The sequence below is a fragment of the Labrus mixtus genome, chromosome 17, assembly GCF_963584025.1.
Source record: "Labrus mixtus chromosome 17, fLabMix1.1, whole genome shotgun sequence".
Classification (NCBI taxonomy): domain Eukaryota; kingdom Metazoa; phylum Chordata; class Actinopteri; order Labriformes; family Labridae; genus Labrus; species Labrus mixtus.
The window spans coordinates 12,802,993-12,817,141 of NC_083628.1; the positions used below are offsets into that span (position 1 = coordinate 12,802,993).

At 38.9% G+C, this 14,149-nt stretch overlaps 1 protein-coding gene and 1 long non-coding RNA gene across 3 annotated transcripts in view; both read right to left on the reverse strand.

Moving 5' to 3' along the window:
- The window catches only part of sppl3 (signal peptide peptidase 3), a 28,537-nt gene extending 21,498 nt beyond the window's left edge, over positions 1-7,039 (reverse strand). For both annotated transcript variants that reach the window (XM_061060807.1, XM_061060806.1), the window contains exon 1: positions 6,483-7,039. In XM_061060807.1, the coding sequence (XP_060916790.1) occupies positions 6,483-6,508 (26 nt within the window). In that variant the 5' untranslated portion in view covers positions 6,509-7,039. The remainder of the gene's footprint in view (positions 1-6,482) is intronic.
- A 4,712-nt stretch (positions 7,040-11,751) lies between these two features.
- LOC132992412 (uncharacterized) overlaps positions 11,752-14,149 on the reverse strand; it is a 50,215-nt gene continuing 47,817 nt past the window's right edge. Inside the window, exon 4 of the long non-coding RNA XR_009676326.1 lies at positions 11,752-11,966. This is a non-coding gene — a long non-coding RNA (uncharacterized LOC132992412). The remainder of the gene's footprint in view (positions 11,967-14,149) is intronic.

Genomic DNA, 14,149 nt, shown 5'->3' on the forward strand with positions numbered 1-14,149 from the left:
CGTTGTGTGAATGATAAGTTGATTAGTCAGTGTCCAGAAAGGCTAAGCTTCAATTAGATAGTATTGTGAACAGCCGGAATAAAGGGATTAGATCTTATCTCCCGAGGAGGATGGTTTGTTTTTTCCCCACAAATTTTATTTCAAGGTAAAAGAGAAAAAGAACGGTAAAGAGACCTTTGAACTATGAATGACATATTTTATCTGTTACATAGGCGGAATAAAAGACTTTGGTCGATATCCTTCACTGGTATCATAAACCTTTGGTTAAAATATAACAAAAGGCTTCAAAGATGTATGTAATCAGAGGTAAAGAGAATGATGGTATATCGGCTGACTAAAAATCTACTAAATGATAAGGTTAACGTGTCAATCTGTTCACCTTCTGCTTGAGTCACTGATAAATACCAATTGATTTTGACTTCACATCCATTGCAACACTTAAGAATCATCCTCCAGACAATCCATAGAATTATCTGTCCAACCTAAGAACTAAAACAATCAATTCAGCAATTGGTAGAAGATGCATCACATGGACAGTATGTGTCAAGTACAACCACTGTGGCATTACAGCACAGTTTCTTATTTTGTCCAACTACTGTTTGTGTGAAATGCGCACTTTGAAACTTTCAGATTGATAGATGTGGTTGATGCAGAGTTCCAACAGGAGGTTCAACATGGCTGACAGTGTGGGCAAAGAGGATAAACTCAAAAACCCTTCTCTCGTTGTGGTCTCATTTTTATGCAATTAAACTAACAATGACAACTTGGTTGTGAAGCGAGGTGATGCATAAGTGTTGCCAGCTACTTGTCGATATCCTCTGTATTTATGCGGCTGCAAGAATTTGGGTGTCATTTTAGTCATATCGGGTAAGCAGGTAGACTTGCATACCTAGCACATGGATTTGGATAAATTGGAATTTGAAGTGTACATGATCTCACTCATTACAATAGTAATGCCCCACTCAGGAAAATACAATATTTCCCTCTCTCTTCAAATCAGAGTTATCTTTTCTCTTTTAGATATACTTTTAAATTTACTGGGAATAATTTGTGTGGTCTTAAGGCTGGTCTTATAACCAGCCTTGAAGATGACATCAACTGGAACTTGCAATAGACATGAAAATCAGGTTAACATACTGGCTAAGGCAAAAAAGTATGACTGAAAATTATAAAAAATGAGGACCAATACCTTGAAATATCTATATTGGGTGTCACTGTGATGGCACAAATATCTGTTAGTAATTAAAGAGGAAGCTTTTTTGATTCCTAATAATCAGATTAAAAGCTTTCACTAGACAGCACAAGGGCAGTGAGATAAATGTTTATGAATAAAATGAAATACTACATGACTGCGTCGGGTTGCTCTGAGCTAATATTTCTATGCTCCTGTATATCAGATATGCGCCAACACAGAAACATTTGGCCCTGGTGTTTTTGGCTCAAATCAGCCTTTTGAAAACTGTCCAACACAAAATAACTGTACACCATCCCTGTGTCTCACTGTAATAGGTCAACTTTTCCACAATATCCCAAAACCATTCCACAGATGAGACGCAAGTGCCATAGACACTTTTAACAGTGTATGAGCTCTGACTAGACTGACTACTTTGTGGTCAAAGGTGACACTATGGAGGAGACACTATCCTTACTCAATTTGAAGAACATAAAAAGTCAAGATTCCCAAAAAATCTGTTCGAATTCATCATAATTTCAACAAAAATACACATAATATACATTCACTGTCCCATGTAATTATGTACATTTACTGAAATAAAGTTGCTCATTACACATTTAAATATATCAGAAATAACTACTCTTCTTATAATTACACTTTATGGTACTTAAGTAGAGCCCAACCGATAATATGCTGATATTAGCATATCCAGTGGCTTATTTTAATCGCAGATATGTGCCAATATTAGTAGATTTATTCAACAGTCAAATAGCATTTAATTTGAGTTTCATTGTATTAACCTAGCAGTTCTCTTTAACCAGCAGAGTGTGTTATATAGAGAGTGTCAAGCAGTGAGGAACAAACATGCGAAGCTACTTTCAAGATGTCTACGTTATACTGCATATCTTTTCGACAAGTGTTTGACAACTGCACGAGAGGGTTCAACGCAATGAATGTGTATATCAATATGTATCTCTACCGATCCAACACAGATTTAAGAAAGACATCGGCCTATATATCGTTATCTGATTTTTTTCCCCCTCCCCAATATGGATATCGTAAAGGCCCCTAAAAACGGTCGGCCCCTACATTTCTACTCAATTTCATCTGAGAGGTAAGAACTTTGAGGACAAGCTGTTTTCTAAACTGACAATCACATGCAAAACATTAACGACTAAAGCACTGCTGTTAGCAGTAAAACACTCACAGGAAATATTTGACTGTACTATCACTACTACAAGAACTCAAAGTTCATACTGATGAAAATACTGACTTACTTCTATAACCAAGATTTGAATGCAGGACTTTCTCAGTATGGTCAAAGTACTTTCACAACCATCCCTGCATAACATCTAGCAAAGAGCTACAGATTTCACCTCGAGCAGCTTTTTTCATACATTGTCACAAAACAACCCTCAGCCTAATAATGTTTCTGATATAATGTTACCATACAGTAGGGATGTAACGATTCACTCAACACACGATACGATTCACGATACAATTCATTTTACAAAATGAGACTGTAGACAAATTATGACTGAAAAAGATTCCTTGAGGTCACACACCTGCTCCTCCTGCTCTTTAACTGGCCGTGCCACCTCTCCTCCCCATCCTGTGGCTACATGACAGTGGGTACTGCAAAGGCAGACCATGCCTGCTGCAGGGACTCCAGACTCTATACACATTTTGACTTAACTCTTGTTTTCCATACATGTTGTCGTTTTGACACTGAAGTTTCACTTCCTCCACACACTTTCTTTCTGAGCAGGAAAGCCAACTGTCATTATAAAGAAAAGAGAAAACTGCCTGGGAAGTGGTACAGTGATTAGCATTTTTTTTTTTTTAGATAAAATCATACCAGCCCCATAATGCGTCTGCCCACCAGGGAAATGCGCTGTATGCCATCTTACCAGTCCAGCCCTGTTTGCACTATTGGAAGCATCACTTATACAGTTTCAAATAAAGATGTGCTAGTTGAAAGGTTCTGGCTTGCACTTCAGGCAATTGGATTATCTGCAGAACCGTAACATGAGGAAGAGAAAGTAGGAAAAACATCTTCCTTGCTACATTGATGTAACAGTGTGATGGTAACTAAAAGCCACCAAACCGATTGTCAGAGGTCAGCCAAGCTGGAATGCTACCTGCTGTAGAGGCTGATGAAAATCCTACAATTTTTCCACTATAAAACCAGATGAGTTCACCAGTTTGTCCAGGCACCATTAAAGTAGCTATGAAACTAATCATACAAAACAGAATGTGCAAATACTGCTGAAGACTGCATTCTCTGTCGTCATTAGAAGTCTGTGTCTGCTGAGACCTGCTTCAATAAAAATGGTACTAATGCGAATCTTTGTATTGTTTATTACTGTGGATGAAAAAGGAAATAGTTCAAACGGGATAATGTTTCTTCCCCATGTTGTCAAGCTGAACTGTACCTTACTATTGTCAAAGTATGTCAAAGCCCTGTGGGCATTTGTTTTTCTGCTTGTGAGGTACTGTGTTGAGAGGTTCAAGATGCGATGTGTCTGGGGTTAGTCGGACATTGTCAGAGACAAAGTAATAAAAACTGGCAAATAAATACGTCTTAACGACAGTTTTGCTGAGCCTTCTTCATCCGTGGTGTTGGACATTCTTAATTCAAAAACAAAATGAACTGAATGAAAATAATCACTATTAAAATGAAAGGACGTGCATTAAAAGCAACCAGTCATGTGATCTGTTGCACAGCAGATAACTATGCATTACATGGTTAGTCTGTTAGCGTCAGAGACAGTAACAAACACACTGGCAAATAAACGTTTCCGAATGACTGATTTACTGAAGCTAGCCTATTTTATATTAATGGACATTCTTACTTCAATCTTATATCTTTTTGCTTGAATACAAAAAAGTATATTAGAGCATTAAAGTTTGAATTTCCCAAACCACAATGGTGTTGGCATGATGCGAAGACGCAGCCTACTGACCAGGTAATGTAAATGAACATATGCAGTTAGCTGGCAATGAAACATCAGGACTGCCACAATTGCACAGCAATGCCAAAGGATAATTAACTCCAGATAGATGACAGGAAGAGACAGAAGTGATAATGATCTATGCTGTAAGTTTTAACCAGCCACTTTGTTTTACAGCACTTGAAGTCTTAAACCCTGCTCCAAACACAAGTACTATTATCTTGGGACCTAATGTGATCTAGAAAATACCCATCATCTCCTTGTCTAGTGTGGCGCATTCAGCCAGGATAAACAAATACCCTGATCCTAATCTTTTGCGATTTCACTCTTCTGATAGATCTGAGATTGCGCTGTCTGTGAATCGTTCTTCAAAATTCTTTAAAATGAAATGGCAAAGGTCACAATAATTACTTTACCAGCCTGGTTTCTTTTTCTTCTTCTCTTGACTGGCTTTAATGAAGGCTTACTGTCTAGATAAGTTAACACAAAAACCGGCTAACAACAGGTGTAAATGCACACAGAACCCACTTGGATCCAAATGTCACACCAGCACAAGAAGTAGCAATAGCAAGCAAGTCTACACTCACAAAAAAAGGCGACTGAAAAAGGAATGACGACCAACCGTTGATCCCCATGACCTGGGACCCTGAAAACTAATATGCACAATAAAGCCTGGCTATAACTGTTTACTGGACCTCTCAATTACTGCAACTCATCAACATAACTTAACAGATGATAAAATGAGCCACATCTTTTCAAAGGCATTGGCACCCTGAAATCTATGATTAAAAAAAACAAACCCTGCAGTATGTTTTGGGGTATGTCTTCTGTTAGTAAGTTCCCCAACTTAGTAGCTTTTCTAGACAGAATCAAAAGTACAATGACACAAAGCGCTTAAAGTAACAATTCTACAATTCACTTAGCAGACGCTTTTATCCAAAGCGATGTACATCAGAGAGTAAGGACAACACAAGCAAGGATCTAGAAAAAAGGGGAACAATGTCAGTAAGAGCAAACGATCAGCTTTGAGTCTGATTGGACACACAGGTGCTGACAGGAAGTGACCAGAGGAAAAGCACAACATTGACGGCAGTTCTTGAGAGCATCAGTGTAGAAACCATCTTATAAGTCATCGTTATCGAACAAAAAACCATCATCATCATTAATATTGAGACCATCATCATCATCAATAATATGGAGACCATCATCATTAAGTTAGTAGGTATTCATGGAAGAGCTGGGTCTTTAGTTTTTTCTTAAAGGTGCAGAGGGACTCACTTCATAATCTATTTTGTTTGTAAATATCTCAAATGCAAGTCAAACTTTATCTACCTGATCTCACACTAAAAAAAAAAGCCATGCAACTGATATCAAAATACCATATTCACTGAGATTTCCATAACAAAACTGACCAAAAAAAATGATCCCATTACATGAGACCCCAGCAGCTCTGTGCACCTTTTACTGTATCCAGCCTGCTCTGTCACACTTACCGGGACTCTCCGTATGCAAGAGGATGCTGTTCCAATAATGACCATTGAAAATACTCTCCCTCAGAATTGTATAGCTCATATTAACAACAAGGCCTTTGCAGAAGTCGATTTCATTCATGAGGACAACGCATTTCAGTGTTCACATCATCTGCCTCCCTTTATCTCTTTTCTCCATAGGCTAAAATCCAGTTCTCATCATAACGTCATAATGTCACTCACACAGCCCAATTCTGTAACTGAACGTATTTTATAACTTGTGGTGTTTCACAAGGCCAGGCTTATCCTTTAACTGGCTTTTTTTTTTTTGTGGTGTGATATGACTGCGATGTCAGACAGCTAGCTTTAGCCCTTTACGGCAGAACCTTTGTTATTGTGTGCAGCGGCTCGACGACGAATGCTAGCCACATAATCAGCCATCACTCATTTTGTTGGCACAGTTACGTCCACTAATCTCACCAACGTGGTTATTAAACGCTCACTGTGTGAAAGTTGCACGTCTCTAAACGCGAGAACAGATGATATTAACGATAGATTCATTCACCAAATGAGCCTAGCGAGTCGTTAGCTACGGCAGCTAGCCGTGGAGCTAAGCGAAGCTGGATGTCGTTAGCACGGCATCAGCTGGTGGAAGCTGATTAGCTGCAGAAGATATACATGAATGTGTGGCATTTTTTCGCTGTCTAAATTGTAGTAAAAGCATCTTGATGTGTCGGGGTTAAAAGCAGAGTGTGGTTGTGAATCGTCAGGGGGTGTTATTCATTGGTTCAGTGACCTGTATCGTGCAGGTTTTTGGCAGTGTAGCAGCAGCTAACGCAAGGTAGCTACGACTAATCGGTAGCGCTGCTGCCTGTGCGCACTCACCAGGATGAGTAGCCTTGCTCCGCCATATCGCCGAAAACAGTGGGTTCCGCGACTGTGGCTAACACAGATTCAGGTCCCGGTGACAACCCGGCGATGTTTTCAGCTTATCCTTCACAATCCGACGTCCTTAGCAGTTAGTTTTAGGTGACAACATGGTGATACATCCCGGCGGCAGCTAGCAATCACTAGCTGGATGTCTTGCAATTGAAATGGGGAATGATGGTTTGCTATCGTTAGTTAGGTGGACAAGACAAAGCACCCCGAGAAGAAGAAGAAAAAAAAAAAAAAAAAAAAACACACTGATGTTATTTTCGTCGGTCTCGCTAAAATGTCCCGCTGTCACCCCCAGCCCAAGAAGGCTCGGTCTTCAACGATGCTACACCCACTGTAAATCCATATTCAGCGCGATGTGTCCAAGTATTTAAAAAAAAAATCGTATATTCCTCAAGTCTGCACCCCCTAGCAGTTATGGAAGACGTTCAAGCTTTGTTTTCTATGGCGAGAGTCACGGGAACGCGCAAAATCGCCCTGCTGTAGAGCTTCACAAGTAGGACGTGCACTGAGAATGGTTTCAATGGTTTCCCTTCAGCTGGAAAGCAATGCAGTCTATCATATACACCTCCAAACTACAGCCGTGAGCCATGACGTCGCTTTAAAAAAAAAAAAAATGTAATTGTTAGACATTATCTTATTAATTCGCATGATTATTAGTCGAGAAACGTGACTTTATACATGAGACGGACAAAATACCCGAAAGACTTTTTCCTCCACATTAGACTATTTTATTTAATATTCCACATTTTCAACGGGATGAGAAGAAACATTTTGTCAAAAAAAGATATTAATGCATACATAGGTCATGGATAAACTGGTCTAAAAAAATAATTTAGGTCTGCAAAGTCTCATCTTGTGATACAAATAAGTATTCGCAAAATATGTGGCCACAAGTGACCACTGTCACAGTAACAGTTTACTAAGTTTGAACAATTGGTTGGTTTTAAAAAAAAAAAAACAACAACACAAAAATAAAGAATGTAACAGGGTATTTAAACTGAGCTCTTGCTCCAGGGTATGAATGCAAGTGACAGATGGACAATGCTGCATTACACACAAAAAATACAAACACCAAGACAGCAAACTAAAACTAACCACAATGTTTAAAAAAAAAAAAAAAAATTTAAATAAACTAATTTCATAAAAAACATTGGAATTATTTTCGGCCCAACTTGTTGTAGCGCCCCACTAGGCCAATCAGTGTATTTCTACTCAATCCAAAACTGGCTCTCATTCCCCTCTGTTTAATATAGCTCATTCAGGTATTTGAAAATTATGTATAAAAAAAAACAAAAAAAAACAATTGCAATCAAGTGATAACCAAATACATTAGGACCAGAAATATATGCAGCAGCTCTCTTGGGATTCATGTTTCTGAAATACATTGTCAAAGGGATGTTTGATATAATGGGCTGTAGAAAAAGTCACAGGAGTCAATAGAAATCAAGGAGAATCTTTCACTTCAGGCTGTTAGTGTTCATATAACATTTCTGGGTAAACTGATAATATTGAAATGACTTCACTGCTGCTCAGATGGACACATAAATGTACGGGCTTTATGAAGAACGACATATCTTTAAAAGAGTACATTTTTTTAAGAGGATATATTCAACATGCAGGCCTGTTGTCAGCCCACACACCGGCTCTGTCCTACTCTGGCCATTCAAAAGCAACTTACTATGTGACGTAATATTTAAAAACAAGGCCTAATGTCACAGAAACATGTGCTTCACTGTACTGGAGTGTGAGCCTGTAATGTGTGTGGTGTTAAGGATGATGCTGGTCAAAATGTCAGCTGATGTGGCAAAGGCCAGACATTAAAAGCCACCACTGAGTCCCAAATGGAAAGGAGGTCAGAACCCGTTCTGACAAGACATTTGTGAGTGTGCAGTGCACCCAGAGTTGACCATGTGATGTGAAATGAAATGCATATTTAAACATAAATAGGGAGATATGCAAATGTGTCTTTGAGTTTTCTGCATTGTTTTAGAATTTCTTTCAAAATCCTTCTTCTCACCTAACACGCTTTTAATAGCATCATCATAACATAAAGAGCTTGTGGTGTCATTTAACCTTTCTAACACATTGTACTCTCAAGCAGGCCTGCTTGTGGTACCTTATAGGTCTCTAAAAGTAGCAGAGCTGTCGGTTAACAGCCCCCTCACTTTGAGAATCATCTACCAGTTTAGGTGGCAGACACTTCGACCACTTTCAAGAGGAAGCTTAAACTTCTATAAAAGTCTCAAGTGAGGGCTGGCTCAAGCTTGGACAAACCCCTGGTTTTGCACTATAAACCTAGACTGCAGGGAGGCTTATCGCACCAAGCTCTTGTCACCTCTCCTTTTCCATGTCTTTGCAATTATTTCCCATTAATGGATGTCACTAACTTCATCTCTTCAGTTGAGTTTTGTGCTGCCCGGTCTCACAGGTTCTTGTTGATCATTGTTGCAGCAGACTGCTGAGGAACTGCTCGACTCCCACTGCTTCAATTATGATTAATATCAATATCACACATATTAATATATTTTTTATTGATCATTTTTGTCATACACTTGATCTAGATGTAACGTGTAAGATAAGAATGTTGTGAGTTTTGGTACTATATTACTTGAATTTCCCTCTGGATCAATAAAGTATCTATCTATCAATCTTTTATAGGAACACACATACATTTGACAAAATTCCAAATCTAAATGTCTTGATTTCTTAAGCTGTATGTGGTGCAGACAGGGCTTACTTCATCTCTGTTGTTTACTAATGTTCACAAAATACATACAGTTGGTTTGGCTGTTAAACTATCCATGCACACTCATGGGGTGGTTAAACATCATGTGTGATCCTTTTATGCTGACTGAAAAGTGATGATGACACTTATGACACATTTTTATGAACATTTATTTCTTGTCTTGTGCTAATATGACTATAGATGTAACACTGCAGAGCTTTTATTCTCTCATCCTGATTAAGTCCAAATCACAAGGCAAAGTGCAGAAATGTTTGTTCTGTTTTTTTACCCTCCACTGTTAAATATGTGTATTGATCTGAATCAAGTTTTAAACTGATTTACGGTCGGTGAAACAAATATTTTTGCCTGACAATAGAACCATTCCTATTACAGCTTGGCTGGTTGTGCCAGACGAGACAGTGTCTTCCTGCAGATAAAGACAGCATTAGGGGTTTAGAAAGGGGTCAACGGGATTCCCTCAAGCTAAAGAGTGAGGGGGGATTACCAAAGTCTGCAACGAGCTGCTTTTCTTACAGATTATGTACAATCTGTTCTCAGCAGCAGGACCACATATTCACTGGATACAGGGACAGCTTTAACCGAAGGTCTTATTCATTCAAAGGCATATGAGGGTCTTCTGAAGCTTCCATTAACCTCCACTCAGCTGTCTTGTGACACATAACTAGAGCTCCGTGAGTTTTAATTAGTTTCCATACTTCTTTGCTGACCTAGGCATAATCCTGGCTAACCCACAGTCCACTGTTTGTTTCAAAAATAAAGCCAAACAACAGCTGATTTTTCTGTGGATATAAAGAGGGATTTTCCCTATCTACTGAATAAATATGTAATTCATTTCAAACGTATTTAAGATATCACAGAACCCCCTTATGTATGTAAGTGTACATGAAAAGAACACTTTGCTCTAAAACAATCTTGATCTTCATCCATATTAGTCACAACTTTATATGGTCTAATAGTTTAAACATAAGCTTATAGTCTTAACCTAATACTGAAGGCTTGTAGTTGAACTATAATGGACACCAAACTAGGTTTAGATGAGTTGACACATTAAATGTAAGTGCTGATGTAGATTGTTTAATATGCATTGATTGTGTTTTTTTTTATTATAGACTTTAACTGATTGATGTAATTCTAAGAACTCAAGTATGCACTCAGCTCATTTTGATGTCAGACTTTAAAGGCCCACTCACAGACGCTGCTTGTAATGTAAGTGTAAATAAAGAAATTGTGTAAATGATGATAGTCGAATGGCTAGCCCACTGTTATTTGTGCACAAAGTTGTAGCATTCATTTTGTAAGTATGTGGTTGATTTCAGCTTTAAAATAGACTTTGCACAAATGACTTACTGCAACGTTGCATAATGAAGAATCAGAAATAAGGCATTCTGAATTCTACTTAGTTTGCATAACACATGAATCCATTAAACCGTCAATAAAGTCAACAAATTAATGTTAAAATTGCCGAACAGAAAATACATAAAAAGCTTACTAAATCAATTTATTGAGTAAAATTAAACACTTGTTCAAATAGTTTCCTCTAAGCCATGTAGTACACACGCTTGGCCACTAAGTGTCAGCCTTAACTTGAAGAAAGGATGACTCGCTGCACAGGGAGAGACGTGAACTACAGAAAGACTTTCAGTGTAAGAGTATCAAAAAGTATTTATGCTCTTTAATAGTTAATCAAGTGTTCAACATGTTGTAATGTACAATTTATATACAATTATTTTGAGTATAAAAAGATAAAGTCATCACATCAGTAACTTTGATGTAATTGTAATATATTAAACATTGTAATATAGGCAAAAAGTTTGCGGTTTACCTTCTTCAAGAGAGCTGAGAGCATTGTGCCGAGTGCTCACATACGAGATGTTGCCCATCATGCACACAGACTGCTGGATGCTTCATTCTCTGATTACTACACTTCTGAAACCATGAAGATGGAAGACTAACTACACTGTCAGTATTGTTTCAGATCCAACCTCCAGATCATGTGATTGTGAGAACAACTTTTATGTACCACATCTGTTGGTGCAACAAGGTGGTTGACTCTGTGAAATGCAATTTAACATTGTGCTAATACAACTATATTTCCTCCCTAGTAGAATATCTGCAGCTTCCTTCATAATGCATTGGTGCCACAAGACAGGCAGGTGTTTTGTGACATGCCTCCCACTCAGCCAGGTGTTATTTGTGGCCTTAGATCACAACACCAAAACACCAGTGACACAAATGTCTTGTTTGCTGTTAAGAATAGTGCTGAAAGTAACCTTTCCATCTCTTCACAATGTTCTCACTGACGTTCTCCTTTTTCCCTCAGAAAGTTGAGTTCATGCGTAAAAAAGCCAAAAGGAGAGGTACCATCACAGATAAAAGGTGCTTAATTATGATGCGAATGTTGACATCAGTGTTACTTTTTTTTAAAATTTTGTAGAGTCTCTAGCTGGTAGTTGAGTCAGGGGCTCTGTAGCCTCGATTCCCCCTTCCTCTCAAGCAGAGTCTGGGGTGAGTGCCTGTTTGAAGCTCTCCCCCCTGGGCTCCTGGGTTCTGTGGGATCCGGGTGTGCTGACACTGTTAGCACGCCTGATATGAGAGCCTGATCAAAGCTGGCTCATTCTGCCTGACCGATTTCCACAGGATTAAGGATTAGGGAGACAGGAAACTGGGAGAGGCACAGAGACAATCTGGGAAAGACAAAAAAAAAGGGATAGTGAGTGTTATGGAGAGTGAAAGGGATGGAAACATGTTCAAGGAGAGCGAGGGGTTAAAGGGCACTGGCAGAGAACATCTTGAGGAAAAGAACATAGAATAAGTCATTAAAGTGATTTTGAAAATAAACAAGTCAGTAAGTAAAACAAAAGGACACACCCAAAATGAACACTTTGAACAGGCTCTTCTAAAGCTTTTGGAGTGCATTAAAAGACAATCCCTCAGCTTAGTCCCCTTGTTTTTACGATGGGGTTTTCAAAAAAGGACCGGGTAGAGCTGCTGCTGCTCATCGAGTGTTAAGTCTGATACATAGCTGGGAGGAAACCCTGCAGTACTCAAATGGTGGGGGTAAGCTATTCAGCAAACATCTCCTTAATGTCAGCTAGGTGTTTGTTGTGTGTGCGATCGTACAAACCCCTGTCAGGTAGCTTGGCAACAACGTTTAGAGACTTGGCCAAATAGCTATTAAGCAGCAAGTATCATGTGTACACTGCACGATAACCTCTGCAGCTTTGACTCTGGATTCCGCTAGTTTATTGTTAGAGTCCTTTCCTTGGCAATAAGTGAAATTTGAAGGGGTGGAGCGTCTAAAAGTGCACTGGAGTGAGAGGTGTACTTATTTGGCTGTTGAGTTCATCAACAAACTTTGTTCAAAAATGATTTCTAAAACTAACAGGAAACCATGAGTAGACCTTTACAAGAGGCTGTAATCTTCTATTATTCCCAAAAAGTAACAGGTTTGCTTAAGGTGAAACAAGATTATAGAATCAGACTAAAATGAAACCACGAGGTTTATGAGTACATGACGAGAAATCATCCAGCTATCATCGAATGCAAATAAAGCTTTCTACCAATTTCAGTCGAAAAAAAAGTCTTAATTTGAGTAACCTCAGTTGCAAACTGTGTGGTTGATAATGTGCAATTGGAAGAGGAAGTTTTGGCCATGTTTACCATTTCAGATATTCAGATTCTTCTTCTTGACAACTGTGACAGGGAAGACCTACCAACCCAGGTCTGCTGGAGTATTCAGAGACTGAAACTATTTTATTTAAATAGGTTAGGTAGATCATCACAGCTTTGCCTTTTGTAGGTGGTCAAAAATGTCAGATGAGTGCGGATACAGAGTACAACAACACAGGGACTTTCATCTGTGTGTATCCCAGGTGTTGTGAATAGTTTTCATTTTTTTGCAGCAGGGTCCTGATTGATCCAGCTGGAACCTCAGAATCACGCACGTCACCATAGGAGCTGACATATCGCAATTCTAAATAACTCATTAGGTATAAAGTGAGCAGGACACTGTTTATGTCTTGTCCATTATAAATAATGTTATTGAACAAGTTCTGTTGGTGGAGCAATAACAAAGACTAAATTAAAACAAATCGTACTTTAGTTGTCAGTTGTACAATTGTTGTATGAAAGCAATATCCCACTCAAGGTTGTCCTTTTGTACTGAATATCAGCTAGGATGTGATTACCTTCAAACATATATGTGCTGATATACAGTTACTAGAGTGCGATTTTACTTATTGTCTGAGGTTTCATTTTTGAGATGTGCGCTGTGGACTCACAGTGAAATCATTGGACGCCTCATTTCTGTGTATTAAACAACAGCTAAGGGACTGCATACAATGACTGAGTGGGTGTTTTTAAAGTAATTAATGATGTCGTTTGGTTAAAGGAGTTAGAGAGACACAGCAAAGGAGAAAGTGACCAAGAGAAAGAATGGGGACAATACACCTCCTGCCTGCCAGACCGGATTAAAAGGACTGGATGAAAGGTCAGGGGGAGGCAAAGTTTTCACCTCCACCAGATGTGCACTTTCTCTGGCCTTTAGCAGATTAATTATCTCATAGTTCATGACTCCGGGGTTGGTGTCCAGGCAATTACATTACACTCCACACCCTGAGCAACCTGATCTGGGGATTTTTTTTTGCTGCTGGACAGTGTGTCTTTGTGTTTGTGTATGTGTGTCTGTGTCATGGGGGGGGGGGGGGGGGGAGTCATTTTACACACTGGTGGCATCCATAATGACAAAGCGATAATTCACATCATGCTCTGGCACTTTGATCCCTGTGTTGCAGTGAAGCAAAACACCCTCGTTTTAAAAAAAATTTCCCATAGATTACGAAGAAGCCGAAGAAACATGTAAAAAAAA